General features: G+C 41.3%; 1 protein-coding gene across 2 annotated transcripts in view; it reads left to right on the top strand.

Annotated features, from left to right (window-relative positions):
- Positions 1-16,872, top strand: part of nhsl3 (NHS like 3) — a 48,096-nt gene that overhangs the window by 3,129 nt on the left and 28,095 nt on the right. The window contains exon 1 of one of the 2 annotated variants that reach the window (XM_074613874.1): positions 10,251-10,775. The exons of the other annotated variant lie outside the window; for it this stretch is intronic. Within the exon in view, the coding sequence (XP_074469975.1) occupies positions 10,640-10,775 (136 nt within the window). The 5' untranslated portion in view covers positions 10,251-10,639. Of the gene's footprint in view, positions 1-10,250; positions 10,776-16,872 lie in introns of those variants that run through there. 2 annotated transcript variants of the gene reach the window in all.

Raw genomic sequence — 16,872 nt, 5'->3', positions numbered from 1 at the left:
GAATGAGGAAAAATTTAGAAAAAAACAAACAATTAATATGTGATAGAAATTTTTAAAATATAATTTCATTAAACTGCCTGCGACTTTCAAACCAGGAAAATGTATTTTGTTCATTAGTAAAATCACCAAGGTTATTGTTTCTATGTCAACACAGCCTGATATCAATGAAAGAAGTTTCTGTTTCTAATAAGAGGTGCATAGAAGACTCTCATAGAAGTTATTCCTTGTCAAGGTTCAGTTTAGGTGAGGATCAGAGTTTTGAAGCCATGTTTTGCTTGTTTGGCAGCTCTACTGTACAATTCTGTCTTGTTTTGTCTGTCATGATCACAGACGGTATGGTCATGATGTGTCGGAGAAATGTGTTGACTTTTGGATTAAGTTGTAAAAGTAATAGGGATTTTGTTATCGTCAGAACATCAGTCTGTACATTTATAACTTGGCAAAAGAGACGCACACACACATAGACTGACACAGGGGTCTAATCCCCCTTTCTGTTTACTGATGCGTTTGCTTGGTCGGCAGCACAGAGATTACCCACAGTCCCCATTTCCTGTTTTTGTTCCACGTCCAAAGCTATCCCTTTCTCTTCTGTCATTGTGTATGTGTGTGTGCGTGCGTGTGTGTGTGTGTGTGTGTGTGTGTTACTGTAGTAACTATCCAACAACTCTTGGAAATCCAGATTCACAGTCTTTCAGACCTTGTTTGGTCGTTTGTGGTTTTTGTGCTCGTTCCGCCTAAAACGAACCTCCATGATCCCTTATTATGCAGTACATTGTGGTTTTGTAAGGTCTATGGAGAACTATGAACGCTGGATGGGTAACAGACAGTGACTCCATTTGAAACCAAAGATTAACTAGCATTTGGGCTAATAATTCCCCAGCTGAGGATGTGGTCAGAGACTGATGGTAAAAATGTGTGGGAACCATATATTTTTGCCATTTTTGTCTCAGTGATTTTCTGATTTTCTGACTAAGGAGGACTAAGCATGTCCAAGAAACAGATCACAGATAATCATGAACACCCAGCCAGCTGGGAGTTGCAGATAATGACATTTCACCACATTCCCTTATTGTTTTACAGCATGTGATGTTGTTTATTACAATTTTTTTTTAATTCAACTCTAACTAATTGTACTTGATCAGAGGTGGGTTCTAATGTAAATGCTGATGTGTTTACTATTGGTTTAAAGTTTTATTTTGGAGAGAAAATCTGTGAAATCAGAAAGTAGTAATTCTCACAATATTCCAAAATGCAGCCGTGATTTGTTTTCTAGATCTTGTAAAGGTAACCTGCTGTCGACATACACAGGAGGTCTGTAGCCGCTTGACAGAATGAACGGCTGGTGCTTTCTGTCTCACCTGTGTGTGTGAACAAATTGTTAGGTTTGGATTGTCTTGTTTTCTTTGGCGCTTTGTCTCCCACAGAGAGAGTGAGGGATGCCTGTTTTCCCACCAGTAAATAATTGGAGCATTGCACTTTATTTTTCTCTCGCTGCGGTTCATTCTCCCTGAACCCGCTGGATGACTTCACCAACCTGACGAGACAAAGCATAAAGACAACTTTCGCACAGACACGTATACAGTTATGTACTCACACAAATCTTCATAGTCCCCTTGTCTAACTACTGGGTCTATATGACTACTGATATGCTGGTTTGGTTTACAGACCCACATAGGTTTACAGTACTTGTAATTCATACATTTTATTAGTGTGTACAAAGCAAAACGATCACTCACTAACACAAGTTTCTATTTGACACAAGCCGTTTAAGCAGTGACCTTGATCTTGTCCTATCTTGATAGTAGTGTCATCCAACTAGTTTCAGTTGCTGTTGACTCTTTCAAGAAAATCTCATGAACCAGTGACTGCATTAGACACAAGTGGAATCAACTCAATCAGTTGGTATAAACTACATCTGAAATCGCCCCCTAATTGCTACTTAGTGCACTAAATTCAATTTCCATCATGTCTGCGTGTCTGAATTCTGTTTCTGCACAAAGTAGTGCCCTAAAAGATTCTCAGATAGAGCAAAACATGTATAGAGACAGAGCGCATCATGTCACATGCCAATCAGAGGGGAAAACAATTGGCTCCACGACATGCAACAAAGGGTTGGAGCCTGAAAAAACATAAATCATTTAGGTAACACTGAGGCTACAACTCAGTAGTTGATAGTTCTAAAAGAAAATAGTCTAATTCTCCTGGGGTAAATAAAGATGACTTATCACCCCTCTCCATTTCTCCCTCACACATGCTCTGTCTCAATTCAAATACTTCTGTTAGTACACTTCCATGTAGTACATTGTGAACTCTATGTACTTACTTGCGTAATGCGGGACATTTCGACAGGGTAGTGTTGTCTCAAACCTCACGCCGCATTGGCAGTAATTCAATTCAGAACGATAAATTAACCCAATAATGGATTCTATGTGACTACAGTATAGTGGTACTTGTTGAAAAAAAAAACATGTATAATTTAAATTTGTATAGTTCGGTGGCGACCGTTGAGAGAGAAGTGTCACACTCAACGTTTTCAGTACAACATCCTGGTACTTAGAGTGCAGCACATTTTGCCATACTTCTCAGTTTGAACGCACTTATGTACTCAAAATAGCAAATGTAAGTACAGAAGTAAGTGAGTTGAGACACAGCAACACATACAGAGTGAAAAAAACGTCAAATATTATTTGAATGGTGTATCCTGTATAAAATCTTTTTGAAAGATTCTCCAGGGCAGGTACTCCACATGAGGGAAATTTGGATTACAATTTATTTATGGCCAAAATAAAGCCAGATATAAAAGAAAGTTTGGTTGCAGTTGATAACTAAAATGGTGATGAGACAAGTTAGCGGTTAGCAAGCTACTGTACTTAGCTAAGGCACTTGCAAACATAATATTGCATAGCTTTCTGATTTATCCACATTCCGTTCCATAACACAAGTTGCATAAGGTCAAAATGCTTTAGCTTAACTTACAGAAATATAGTAATATAAAAGTGTCATCTGGACAAAATAGTTGATACTTAACACTTCGGCATACTTAGTGTCAGGATCCCACAGTTTTCCCATTCTTCCTGCTGCTGCCTTATCTTCTTAAAAGCTCAGTTTTTCGGTGTGGCAGCGTATATTATCTTAGTTCTGGGTTCTTTACCCTGTTGATAGTGCATCCCACCACACAGCAGCCTTTAAGGATTTTTCTGTTGTTTGCTAGCAGACAAAAGTGACATCATACAATGTCAATGGAGAGCGATCAATTGTTTTCCCCTCCGGTGTGTTAGCGGGACTTAATTGTGCTCTGTCTCTATTGCCTTTGCTCATATGATAACAGATTTTAATTGCAGTTTTGCGAAGTCTACATTAGGGATGCTAAATTGATGATGATTCACAAGTGAATCATATAGGAAATATTGAATGCACAACAAGAAAACCATTTCCGATACAGCCATCATTTTTCCCTACAGTCTATGTTAATGAGATCTGAACTTAAAGATGCATGTTTGTAGTAGCGTACAGACATTTGACTTGATGTTTCAAATGACAACAGAACACAGTGACTTCTGCCCCAAAAAGAGAGACTATCCTCCAGTGACTCACTGCGCCTTCTTGTTTCTGTCGCAATGACATGCAGCTCTTACTATAATATGTCTTTGTTGGTGGGTTTACATTGGCTGTGTCATTCCTGCGTGACTGGCTCTGATCTGCTCGTCCGTGATCCAGAGCCCCGCAGTCCACCGCTGACTACCGGCTATATTTTATACAGATTCCTCTCCTATAAAAGAAAAATAACACTCTTTGATGTGCTGAATTCCTGAGAGCCGTGCATCAGAGCGGTGTGTGTGTGTGTGTGTGTGTGTGTGTGTGTGTGTGTGTGTCAAGGTCTTTTAGCGTGCGTGTGTGCATGCGTGCGTGTGAGGCAGCCTGGATGCCAGATTGGACCTAGAGTTATGCGATGAAGAGGAGAGATTACAACGAATCACAAAGCCCCATTCAGCCTTGAGAGAACTCTTAGGGAACACTCTCTCAATGCTTTTTTAATTAGAGCGACTTCTCAGCGCACACACACAAACACACACACCTCTCCGATTTTTCCGTCTCTTTGCCTTTTCATTACTGCATATTACTGTTTTTGATTTGCTTCTCAGATTGCTTAATACCCTCTTATTCAGCAGCACTGCTGTGGGTGTGTGATGGCCTTCACTGCTTATTATTGTGTAATCAGCGTGTGTTTAAAGTTGTGAGTGAGGGTGTGTGACCGAGTGCTACCCTGTATCAGAGGGTATCTCTGTGTTTGTGTGTCAGCAGCATATTGCTGGGCTTAGGGCGGCGCCGACCAAGCGCCAGCGCTCATTACATCACCTCCACACATACACACACACACACACACAAGGGCGTACAGAGCCTCCGCAACTACCTGCTTTGTCCAGCGCAGCCCATCTTCGGCCGCTGGCTGTTTGAGCGGTGAGGTCATTTTGCGCAATCCCTGGGATTCCACGTGTTTGTCCGAGTGTGTAGTCATTGTTTTCTACATGTGTGAAGCCATGTGTGTGAGAACACTTAAATGCAGGCCTTGTAAATCTGTTGGTAATGGATCCCATTCTCTGCTTGATTTTTCTCTTGATCTACATGGGTGTGTGTGTGGCTGCCACATCACGAAACGCAGTCAGGGTGTGTAGATTCACAAACTATAATGCAGATTACAGACCCAGCAGAGTAATTGAAGTGCAAACATCTCATTACATAGAGAACATTGTATACAGCCTTAGCTCTATTACAGGCCACAACTCAGGGCTGCTTTAATACAGTCTGACAGGATGAAGGCAGCGAGTGGAGGGCAAAGAAAGGCATTCGGCAGAGAGGGAGGAGTGTGAAAGTTTAATGCAACCACACAATGTTCCCCCGCGAGCATCATTCACCGCTCACACACACACACACTCTTTGATGAGCGAGGTAATTTTACCTGGGTAAGCAGATACCTCCAACCCTCATCCATCACTGTAGACCTAAAGCCATGCCGGTGAGGTAAACGTCTCCCAGGCAACGGCATTGTGAGGCAGCAATACTGCGTGGCAACAATAGGGTTCGTGTCGGAGTGAAACATTATTCGTCTTTCAGGTTAATGTGAGGATATACAGTAGAGTAGCATGCAGAGATGTGTTGCAGCAGAGAACGAAGATAGGATGGAGATAACGTAGAAGAAATGGGAAAGCATGATAAGAATTGAGGTCACAACAACCCCCCCACTGTTCGGTGTTAATCAGATTGAATTTCACAGTCATGATGACACAGCCCATGCACACTATGGGCTGTCAAAATGGCACAAAATGACATCCTACAATTCGTTCTAAAAAACCATACAGGTTCAGACTATTCAAATATCTATTCGCCCCCAATGACAAACATCAGGGCCGCATAGGCCATATAGACCATATACTGTAGGTAATCGCCTTGGGTGCCACCTTCTGGGGGGCGCTGGTTGCCCTCTAAAAAAAATGTTCTGCATTAAAGTAACAAATTAACAAATAAAGAAAGAAAGAAAGAAATACACTTTTCACAGCTGTTGTTTTTGTAGTGAATTTGACATGATGACATGACACAAACATGTTTAAGCCAACAACATCAGGGACCTATTGTTATTTATGAAAATAAAAATCTTAATTTTTGTCTTAAAACCACTGATGTGTGTTGCGGTTTACGGGGCTAGGCTTAGGGACGGATTCTCTGTTTTAAAAGTACAAACGTTGGAAGATGGCAAATGCTACTCACCCATCTTTTAAGTGGTTACATCTCCAGTTTGATCTCGAGCACACAGCTCATATGTACGTGGTTTGTTTACAGAACGTCTCGCTTGCTGTTAGGACACAGTGTCGCTCTCTCTGCGGCCGAGTTCTCTGCCATCATTACAGTTATGGTTGAATTATTTCTCGCTCAGCTTGACCTTACGTTACATTTCAATTTCACTTAATGAAAGTGGCGTTGTGTGACTCTCGTCATGCGGTGCATTCAGTGCGCGCAAGGCAGACGGCTAAGGTAGGGATGCTCTTTTTTTTCTTTCACAATCAAATATCAATTTTCATATTCAAATTTGAATATATATATATATATATATATATATATATATACACACCCAGAGCATAACGCATTTTTAAATTATGTTTTTACCATATTTCGTTAGAGAATCATGCAGACCCATGCAGATAACACATAGATACCCTCATATGTACATAGTAAGGGATAACTGAAATTACTTGTGCTTTTCTCCAGAGGTATTGTTTATGGAATAAGAGCTAATGGGTTGTTTTATAAGGACATGGAGTGTGTTTGATGTGGCAGGGAAGCAGCTGTGAGACATCAGCGTGGGACTGAGGGAGTGGGAGTCTGTATACAGGGGGATATACAACTGATTTACCCTTAAGACTGTGTGTGTGGCTCGTGTTACGTAACTTGCTATAATAGATACACCTGTTGAACACTGTTTACCGGATCCAGCTGCGCATCGTCTCTTTCTGACTTATTTTTTTTTCTATGATGTGAAGAACAGACCAGACGATGACAAAGCAACTGAGAAATTCAGTCAGTCTTGATTAAAGTGACATTTGGGACCATATATGTTCTGATGGGCTGAGTAAAACATCTTGGAACACTGACCACTGACTGTATCTTATCTCTGATATGTTTGTTTCTGGCTTAAGCTGCAATGCCACAGTATGATTTATCATCTGACTGGCTCATACTCACGTATTTATATTTAGCAAGCTTAATTCTCCACAAGAACTGCTCCATAATTGTAGTCAAGTTCTACACATACTATCCCATGACACCAATAGGAAAGGAAATGAACAGCAGCAGCAATTTAAACCTGCAGATGTCATCTATGCAGACAAAGCGGGGCTTGACAGTAAGGGTTGCCAGGTTGCCATTGGCAATCATTTAGAGAAATTGGCAACCAATTCTTGGCCTTTGGAAAAATTATACTTATACTTTTCATTAATAAGATGATGCATAACTGCATAGTATCTTAATTATTCAAAATATAAGGTGACTAAAAATGGCAACCACATTTTCAGTTTCGGCAACCAAAAGCTGAACGTTTCAAAAGTTAGTGCTGAACCCTGCAAAGAAAGTCATAACTGCTGCCATTTTAACATTTGCTCCACCTGCAGGCTATCAGTATTATAGAGGTTTTACATTTAACACCTACATAACTTGTTATCTAAACTGGAGGGGTGTAAGGTTCCGACAAGCACTTCTAATAAAGTATATTTGCAAATTGCCTGGAGAAGAAGTCTAAATAACCCCTACCTCTGTTGCTCTCTTGACTTACCAGAAGGACAGAGGACTCACGGTGACATTTAGAGCAGTGTGAACTTTGTACTTTTCCCAGTATTCAGCAGAAAATATGCTGCAATTAACAGAACTATTTCCATTTAGTTAATACCTCAAACACATATATACACACAAACAAGCTACAACAAAGAAAATAAATGCAGTTGTACCCCTTTCCTTGTTACTTTCCTTGCCTATAGATGGCGCACATTGGCATCTCTCTATCTGCATCTGCTTCTCCTGTAGGTGGCACAGGTTAGACTGAAATTGACTGTTGCTCTTCTGCAGCACTGCAACTGGATGTTATTTATTGGGTTTTGAGTGCTTTGCATTACGGTATGTATGCCCCTAGGGTTTTATATTGTGATAGCAGTACCTTGCCACAAGAGGGGAGTGGTGGGTTGATTCATTGGGTATGGAAATTATCTGTAAAGAATTGTGCTAAGGAGGATTGATGCCATCAATGTCATATAGGTAAATGTCAGTGTTTTACATTGTAACTTTTTCTAAACTACTTCAGGCCGCTGGTCTCAGACCTGTAGTCTCGCGTACACACTCACCAATAAAAGTACACAGAAACATTTAGAAAGGTAATCCTGTCTTGACACCCTGGTGATGGTCACCCTGACAACCACTTTCCCTGACGACTATACCTTGACAACGGCATTCCTCTACACAAAATGTCCTTTAATGTACGCATGCGTACCTGCACACACACGCGTACACACACACACACACACGGACTCGCTACGCTCCCCTTTGAGTTCCCAGCAGCTGTCAAATCCTAAAATCTCTCTTGACAACGACACACACTTTGATCACACTCATATTTAAATGTATCTAGGGCATGTTCAGCACGTTGTACTGCAGCTGGTAGGTGAAGGAAGAGCATCCGACACACTCACATTATCTAAGTGCACTCTCTATGACAGTTGAGAAGATAGTGAGTACTCTAGCAGCACAAATGTGCTGGGTGTGGTTCTGCATTAAGAGGATGTATGTCTCTGTGAGCATTTAACTGCGGATCATTTTACACTCTGCAATTGGAAGCTTGATGTCATACTCCCACATCTTTCATTTCTCTTCCTCTCATGCAGATACATGTATATACATAGCATCCTTATTCATATTTGGAAATTCCCAGAAACTCCTCCTGCTCCTCAGACGCCAAATCGATTCCTGCTCTAGAAAAACGAGCAGCTCAGTGCTCAGTAGTTCAGCAAATCTCCCCTTCCTCACGACTCCCCCCAGTCAGTAAATCTGCTTTTTATTGCAGGCTTTTTATCTTCCTACACACCAGAGGGGTGGGGGGATGGAGGGATGGGAAGAAACATGATCGGGGTGAGCATGATGAGGAGTGTGTGGTTTCACTTTTCTTGCTCTTCATCATCACACTCCCTCCCCTCTTCCTCCATTTTGATCCTACAAGGAATCTCAGTTTCATGCTGATGTCATTTCTCTTCTTCCATATATGTCTCTCTCTGACCTCGTTCTGGATGACTGCTATCGATCGACAAGCTCTGGGAGCGTCGTCGCCGTCATTTAGTGACGGCATAGGTCATGACATCATCATGGTGGGACATCATGGTATTCAGGGGACTGTCCAACACTGTTAGCTCCTTTTAGGGGTAGAGGGAAATGAGAGGAGGCAGAGGGAAAGAGAACATAAGAAATGAGGAAGATGACTTGCTGTAATTATAGAAAGGCAAAGTCCCTCCCCTTCCGGGGGACCCCATTGCGCCATGAATCACACATACAATGTTTGTCATAATTTTGCAAGTCAATAAAGTCGTAGGTAAGAACGAGCGAGACCCGTTGCTGGTGTGAGTACATCCCAGTAGGAAATACACAGGCATCGTAGCGTCGGTGAGAGAGACGTCACTTATGCGACTTTTGGGTGTGTAGTCTTATACTTCAACTTTCTGACTTTCTTGACGTACAAAATTATCTTTTAAATTGCCAAACATCATATGTGTAATTCATAGCGCTATTCAAACCGGATCAAAAAAAAAATTTGTCTCTCGCCGTTGACTACCGTTCATATTTTTTCCAAAATAAGGTCCCGTGGTGGTTCGCCGGAAGGGGTGGGACTTCGTCTCTATTGGGTTTATTTTTTGCTCAGTGTTGCCTAGTCTCTATTTGCTTCCTCATGCTTGCTGAATATCGTCATTACTGTGTTACTGTAAGTGCTCGGTTAAATTTAAAGTAACGTTGCCTCTCTGGAATCCCCCGTCATCCCTGTTCTTGCAACTCACCCATCTGGCTCAGCATCTGTATTTCTTCTAAGCATAGCAGGAATGCTCTCGTCTCAAAACAAGCTTTGATCTGTCCGACCGGTTGACTGGCATATATCCTGCTCTTTCTACTTTTTTTTTTATCTATGTCTATGTGTGTGTTGTGAGGAATTTCAAGAGGTGCCAGACAGGAGAGCTGCACCTGTGAAGAATACGTGAATTATTGAGCAACCCTCTGCTGTTTTTAGATTCCACTTCTGCCTTTATCTCAGTATTTATTCCCCCTTTTTATCACTCATTCTTACGTAAACACCACTGATGTACTGCTCTGTTCCCATCAGCAGCTTTCTGTGTGTGTGTGACTATCGTAGAGGAATCTGTGTTTTCTCCGTCACCACGTTGTGTTGACAGTATCTGTCGGCTGTGCTTAGAATGGTTTGAAATAAAGACAACTGCTCGCTACAAGAGGAAATTATACACAACAGAAGAGTAGCATTAACCATAAAACAAAGGTGTGACTCATTTCATTATCTATATTATGGAGATGAATGTGTGTGTGTGTGTTGTTTGTTTTCACCCCTCTCCAACACTGAAAATGCTCAGCTGTGTGAACGCTCAGCTCGGGAGCTGAGCGATCACAGAGGCAGAGAGTGGGAGGGGCACTTACACACACACACACACACATGCATGCACACACACTTGGTAGTGAGGCTTGTCAGCGTTGGATGCTGCCGTTGCTTCAGCAGCTGGATGTACGGGGCTGGAAGTGTGTCAGCTCGGAGAATAGGACTGATTTGAGTGTTTGCATGCTGGATCTGTTTGTGTGTGTGTGATTTGTTTTATAGGAATGGTGTCTTTAGTACGCATTCACTATACCGCGGTGTGTGTGTCAGCAGGACTGAATCAGCAGGAATTATTTGACCAGTGGGATTCAGGAGCGCGGTATTGACTTTGACTTTGGGGTGTGTTTTCATGCTGGAGAGCGAGAGGGGCTGTGGGGTCTCAAGCGAAGGAATACAGATGTAGTGTTACAGGACGACGAGATGATAGACCCCCTTTAGGGGCTTCAGGACTGCCCCAAAATGGGGAACAGCGTCCAGAAGAAAAAGAAGGTTCAGACAACAGAGAAAAACTTCTCTGCACCCCCGTCACCAAACCCCAACAAGGAAAAACCTAAAGGCTCCTGGCTGTTTGGACATAGAGACAAACTGAAAACAGGTGAGAGGGACAGTGGATGTCTGGAGTGGATGCAAAGATATGAGTTGTTGACAATCTTTATTCATATTTGTAAAATCAGACTTGTTTTGAATGTGACCACTTTGAGATTACTTATGTAGTTGTATGCCTGTGGGTGTGTGGTGATGTGCATGTTGTGAATTAGTTCCTACAGTAAGCCTTTTAGATGCAGAGTGACAATATTCCCATGCTGACTTTACCTTAGTCAGCTTCAAGGCTTCCTGCTTATTGCACAAGTGTGCAGAAGAGGGTTGTGTGTGGGCTCTTTTTGTTCCTGTGATTTGTTTCTCCTGCTGACAGATGAGTAGTTACAGAGGATTTCAATTGAAGACAGCCTCTTTTGAAGCTTTTTTCCCCAAAAACCTCTATGCACCTTCAATGCAACAGTATATATGTGTGTAAAAGAGTGGGTATTATTTTATGATTCTGTGAGTTGTTATTGCCAGACCAGTATACCTGCAGTGGAAAACAGAGCTTAGTCTGTCCCATACTGATCATTGTCTCTGTTAACAGACCCCGAAGCAACAAAAAACACCAGACAAACAGGTTTAACACATAGCTCGCACTGACACAGACAGATTTGTCAGATAATGCTCTGACACTGAGATTTGTTTCTCACAAAGCTGCTGTTGAAGTTTTCGGTTTCTCAGGTGTTGCTTTCTGTTTCATGTTTTCTGGCCTCACCCAGGACTATTTTTAGTCTAAGTGTGTTTCTCACATAATTCCACCCCGTCTCTCTTCTGCCTCTTTGGTTGTTATTCACAAAACTTGAAGTTTCTGGACACGGGGTTGCTTGTACCAACTCTAGCCTAGAAGTTGTAATTATACACATTTTATATTAACAATGGATTCAATTATTATGTGTAATGTGAAAGGTCACTTGTTGGGACGAATCCACAGAGAATTATCACTGGACTCTGCAGTTGCCCTCGGTTCTACACAGCGTTTTTGCATCTTTCGACTCATAGTTTTGTTTTTTTGACCCGCAACTTTACTATTTTGGTTCACTCTGCTCGTATCAAACTTGTTTCCAGCTGCAGCAGGCAGCTGTTTACAGCAACAAAGTTCTGAAAAACTCCCTGTACGCAACATGCTCAGCCAGACAGACAAATTTAACAACTAGCTGGTAAACAAAGTGGAGCTAATAGAGATATTTCCCTCAGGAGTTGGTGCAGACCAAAACAAAGCTAAAAGTTGAGTGAATATTGGAGTTACATCCGTCAAAAAGCCAGAAACCTATCAACTTAATAATGTAATAATACGTCAGTGTTGTTCCGCAGCTCCAAGTGGCCAAAAAATCAATTATTGCTGCTTTAGTAAAGAATGCTTGGAGCCATGCAGTTTGAATTTATATTTTTTTAGACTCTACTGTTTAGGGCGGCTGTGGCTCAGAGGGTAGAGCAGGTTGTCCACCAATCGAAAGGTCGGTGGTTCGATCCTCCGGGTGTGTCCTTGAGCAAGACACTTAACCCCAAATTGAGTATTTAGATTAGATCCTGATGGGCAAAGTTGGCACCTTAGTAGCCTCTGCCATCAGTGTGTGAATGGGTGAATACTGACATGTAGTGTAGAGCGCTTTGGGTGGTCGGAAGACTAGAAAAGCACCATATAAATGCAAGTCCATTTACCATTTAGGGCTGCAACTAATGATTATTTTTATTGTCGATTAATCTGTTGATTATTTTCCCGACTAATCGATTAGTTGTTTGGTCTATAAAATGTCAGAAAATGGTGAAAAAAGTTGATCAGTGTTTCCCAAAGCCCAAGATGACGTCCTCAAATGTCTTGTTTTTTCCACAACTCAAAGATATCCAGTTTACTGTCATAGAGGAGTAAAGAAACCAGAAAAGATTCACATTTAAGAAGCTGGAATCAGAGAATTTTGACTTTATTGCTTAAACAATTACTCAAATCGATTATCAAAATAGTTAGCAATTAATTTAATAGTTGACAATTAATTGATTAATTGTTGCAGCTTGTTTCGGTCTGTTGTTTTGGCGCGTTCATTACCTTGGCAAAGACTTTCGCCTCGCTCACCAGTATACACCCATAAGAAACCATTTCTAAGGCACAACTTAAACTGATGTAAGCCTATACACTGTTTCATTTTGCCTTCAATCAGTTTACTAGTTTCTGTCCAAATACTTTTAGACAAACTGTTATGTACCAAATCCAAAAGGCTAAGTCAGTGTGTCAACGTTTATGTCCACTGTTGCAACACTGTTTGCTTCAAGCTGATGTTTTTTTAATTTATGGTGTAAAGACTTTTGATGAACAGATGCTGATGGAGCAATTTGTCCACCACAAAACCTACCATAGATCTGTTTCGCCTCTTTCGTTAGACAGCTGTCGTGGTTATACGGCCATTAGTTGGAGTTGGTGCATTAGGATATTACCAAATGCATCTGCTTGTGTCATCAGACAGCATGAAATATGACCAACATTAGCTGGAACCAAACAGCAAAAACAATCAGACCAAGACTAATCAATTATTGACAGACTTCCATTTTTCTGGTGTTTTTATTGCAGTTAGACTTTCAGATGAAAGAAATGCAACAATTTCACGTGTAGCCTGCATTTTCCCAAAAAAAAGGTTCACTTAAAATTGTCTTGATAGTTCAGTTCAGCCTTCAGTGCATCTTGAGTTTCACCAATAGGTCTCCATGGTAACACCTGACCCTACTGAACCCTGTGTGTTAAAGGTAGGGAGATGCATCAGCTGCCAGTAAAACAAGACATGCAGTTAAGTCTCTTATCAAAACATAAAGAAGGCGTGTGTGTGTGTGTACAAAAAAGATGAACTATGCTCGTTCTAGATAATGAATGTGTGCGTATACAAACACATCTTGATGTCGTTTTCAGTCAGGGTGGTCGGTGTCTATGTGGGCGTGTGTGTGATTGTTGTCTTCTGTATTCACCGCCTCATTCATGGGGAGTTTATTCAGAAACTTGGGGTGTGAATGCATTCCTACATTCCAACCAATTTCCTTACGCATGAGCACCCATCCAGCACACACACTTCTTGAAATGAGGCTCAGTTCCTGTTTTTGAGGTGATTGCAGCTGCTTTTTGTTCACCCTAAAATGAAGGCAGATTGAGCAAGAGAAAGAGTGTATTGTATTATAGAATTGTCATTGCACGTGTTTATGTGCAGCTGTATTGCTGCAATACTCCTCAAGGTTGTTGACTTTATTTATATACCAGTAAACCGTAGCTAATGGATTAAAACCACAGTAAATGCAGCAACCACTCAGTACATGGTGTCTCCGTTCAGCAGTAACGCTGCTTCTAGGTGTAGCAGACTAATGAAACATGCAGGAGATGAACTCAGTGACTAGATCCTCACCACGTGCTCCCGACATATGTGTCGTGTGTGTGTTTTTGGTCATCGTCCAAACCAGACACCCTGCCTGTGTCCTTCACAACACCTGAGAGGTTGTTTATGTTGGGGAGTACAACACTTAACAGACTGGGAATTGACTGGACGTCACACATGGAATGACTGGCTTTTTCTGTATTTTTGGTCAAGGTCATCCATCGGCTCATCCATTGTTGCTGAGGCCACTTGGTGTGATCCTGAAAACCAGTCATAATTGCCAAGATTGATAGTCAAGCAGTGTGTCTCCATCATGAAGGGACACCCAGGGAAGCGCTGAAGAAGAGTTACTGTAAGGGTTGCAACTCGAGCTGGTCGATGTGGCCCAAAAATAAAATCTCAGATTTTTTTTCACATCATTAATCAATTTTTTTCCCTTAAAAAAAACCACACTAGGCCTACAAAAGACAAATGAATTATTAACTTTCAACAAACCTCACTTTTAAAAAAAATAAATAAAAGATTGCTCTTGAAAAGATGTATTGTATCCCTGAAGAAACGCTTTTGTAAACAAGATTAAACATGTCATTGTGCATGCCCTGTGGCATGTTACAATGCCCCCCTCATGATGGACTTAGAGGTATTTCTTGGCCAGATTACAGCGAATGTGCATTAGAATATTATATGTGTTTCAATTCACATACTTCACAACGATGGTTGCAATGCCGACACACCTTCCTCGTCTTCTACACAACTCAACGCTGACGGGGGAACCAGCAGGCGGGTCGTCCAGCTCCGCCGGTTTCTCACGTTTATTAGCGCATGCTTCCATGTTGATATTTGACCTGTGTCTGAAGAGAACTCATGCGCTTACTATGAACTACGAGAGCTCAGGGTAGAGCTAAGCAGAGTTAAATTGAAAATTGATTTTCATTTTTAAACGTCGTCCTAAACCATGAATTTATCGCCCAGCTCTAGTTGCAACTAACAATTACTGTCATTATCAATTGATCTACTGATTATTGTCACAATTAATTGTTTGGGATGAGAATGTTTGACAAAAATGACTGAAACAATTAATTGATAATCAATATAGTTGCATATTTTTCTGTCAATCAACTTACAGATTAATCGACTATGTGCTCAGGCTGTTCTCATACATCGTTCGTAGCTATACCTACAAAAAGTAATGCACTGTATTTCATATGTATCCCACAAAATCAATTCATATGTAATCCAAGTAATTGTGATCCAGGAAGTATAAAAAGCAACAAACGCCACGTATGGAGGAGGTCGGGGTGGATAGATGTGTCAAAAAACACCGGACTTTTGCCCAGAAGACTGGTGTTCATACTCCTTGTGAAACCTGAAGTCAACGTTGATTTATTTGTCACGTAACTTCCGTACCCAACCCCTGTAACCCAAACCACAATGTTCTCCTAAACCTAACTATATAGTTTTGTTGCCTAAACCAGCTGTTCCCTATGAAAACAGAAGTTTATTTTGAAAAGACTGTATGCATGTAACGAGCGGTAATTTACACGTTCTTGGACATTTGTCACGTGTTGCTGGACATTCGTAGGAAAATGCACATAATATGTGGAATAACTTTTCGTAAGATATCATACGAACCGTTGTATGTGGATAAACTGAATTGTTTTAGTTAAATGTTCCTCTTGTTGACTACAAAGATGAAAGTTAACTAGATGCTTTAGAACATTTTTAACATGAACTTTGTTTCACCTGGTACAGTCACACTGTCAGCTCATCAATTCAAGTATTAGTTATCAATGAATGCATACATTTGTCTGCTCACAAACTGTTAGAAGACACAATATGTTGTACAGAGTAAAGATGTTGCCAGCTGAGCTCCAAAGTCACAAAGATGTCTATTCATCTGGTGATGAGAGCGTGCTAGGAACGGCTGCAATGGATAAGATTAGCTCACTATGAGCTACTGCATCCACAGGTGGTCAGTGACACAAAGGGAGCCCCACACATTCACACACACAGAGACTCTCTTTGCGCCGTCATCCTTTCATTCTTGGACCCTTTTGAGGTTTTATAAACTCATGTGATGTAACTTATGGGCCTCCAGATGTTTCATATTACCTTCTCATAACTGTCCTCTCTGCAGGGGGAACCTCAGCTGGCTTTCATCCCAGGATAGAGCATGTCTCTGTACTAAGATGAGACGTCAGAATGATCCATCTAATAAACTAGCATCACTGTAAAATTGAAACTGAAATATTATTAAAATCACACACCTCCTCTGCCTTTTACCTTCCCCTCGTTCCTTCACACTCCCCTCTTCTTCCTCTCCTTTATGCTGTTATCTTCTCAACCTTGGATTGTTGGCTGGTTATTTATCTTCCAGCCTTCCAAAGGGGAGATATTTGCATGTACCAAACAGTAAGATTTACACAAACTGCACCCCTTTTGACTGCAAAATGGGAAAAGAAATGTGACTTTCGAGACTCATTTAGAAGGAAGGATTGAGAGGTGAAGTAAAGTGAAAACCGATGAAAGAATTAGCGAGGCAGAACGGAAAGAAGGTGACTCTAGTCTAGAGGATACAAAGAGTAGAGAAGAAGAGAGGGACATGTTGTATGGAGCTGTGTATAATTTGAGAACAAGGCTGCCAGCAGATTTTCCTACCATTTTCATTACGACTGTCTTGTGCGGGTTGTGATATTCCATATTCCATTATCCTGCTGGGTAAGGCTCGCCTAAGCCTTTTGATTTCTGTAAGCCGGGCTAAGA

Source organism: Sebastes fasciatus, chromosome 17, assembly GCF_043250625.1.
Source record: "Sebastes fasciatus isolate fSebFas1 chromosome 17, fSebFas1.pri, whole genome shotgun sequence".
NCBI lineage: Eukaryota > Metazoa > Chordata > Actinopteri > Perciformes > Sebastidae > Sebastes > Sebastes fasciatus.
Note: the sequence above shows the minus strand (reverse complement) of the source record. Positions and strands in the feature narration are given on the sequence as shown.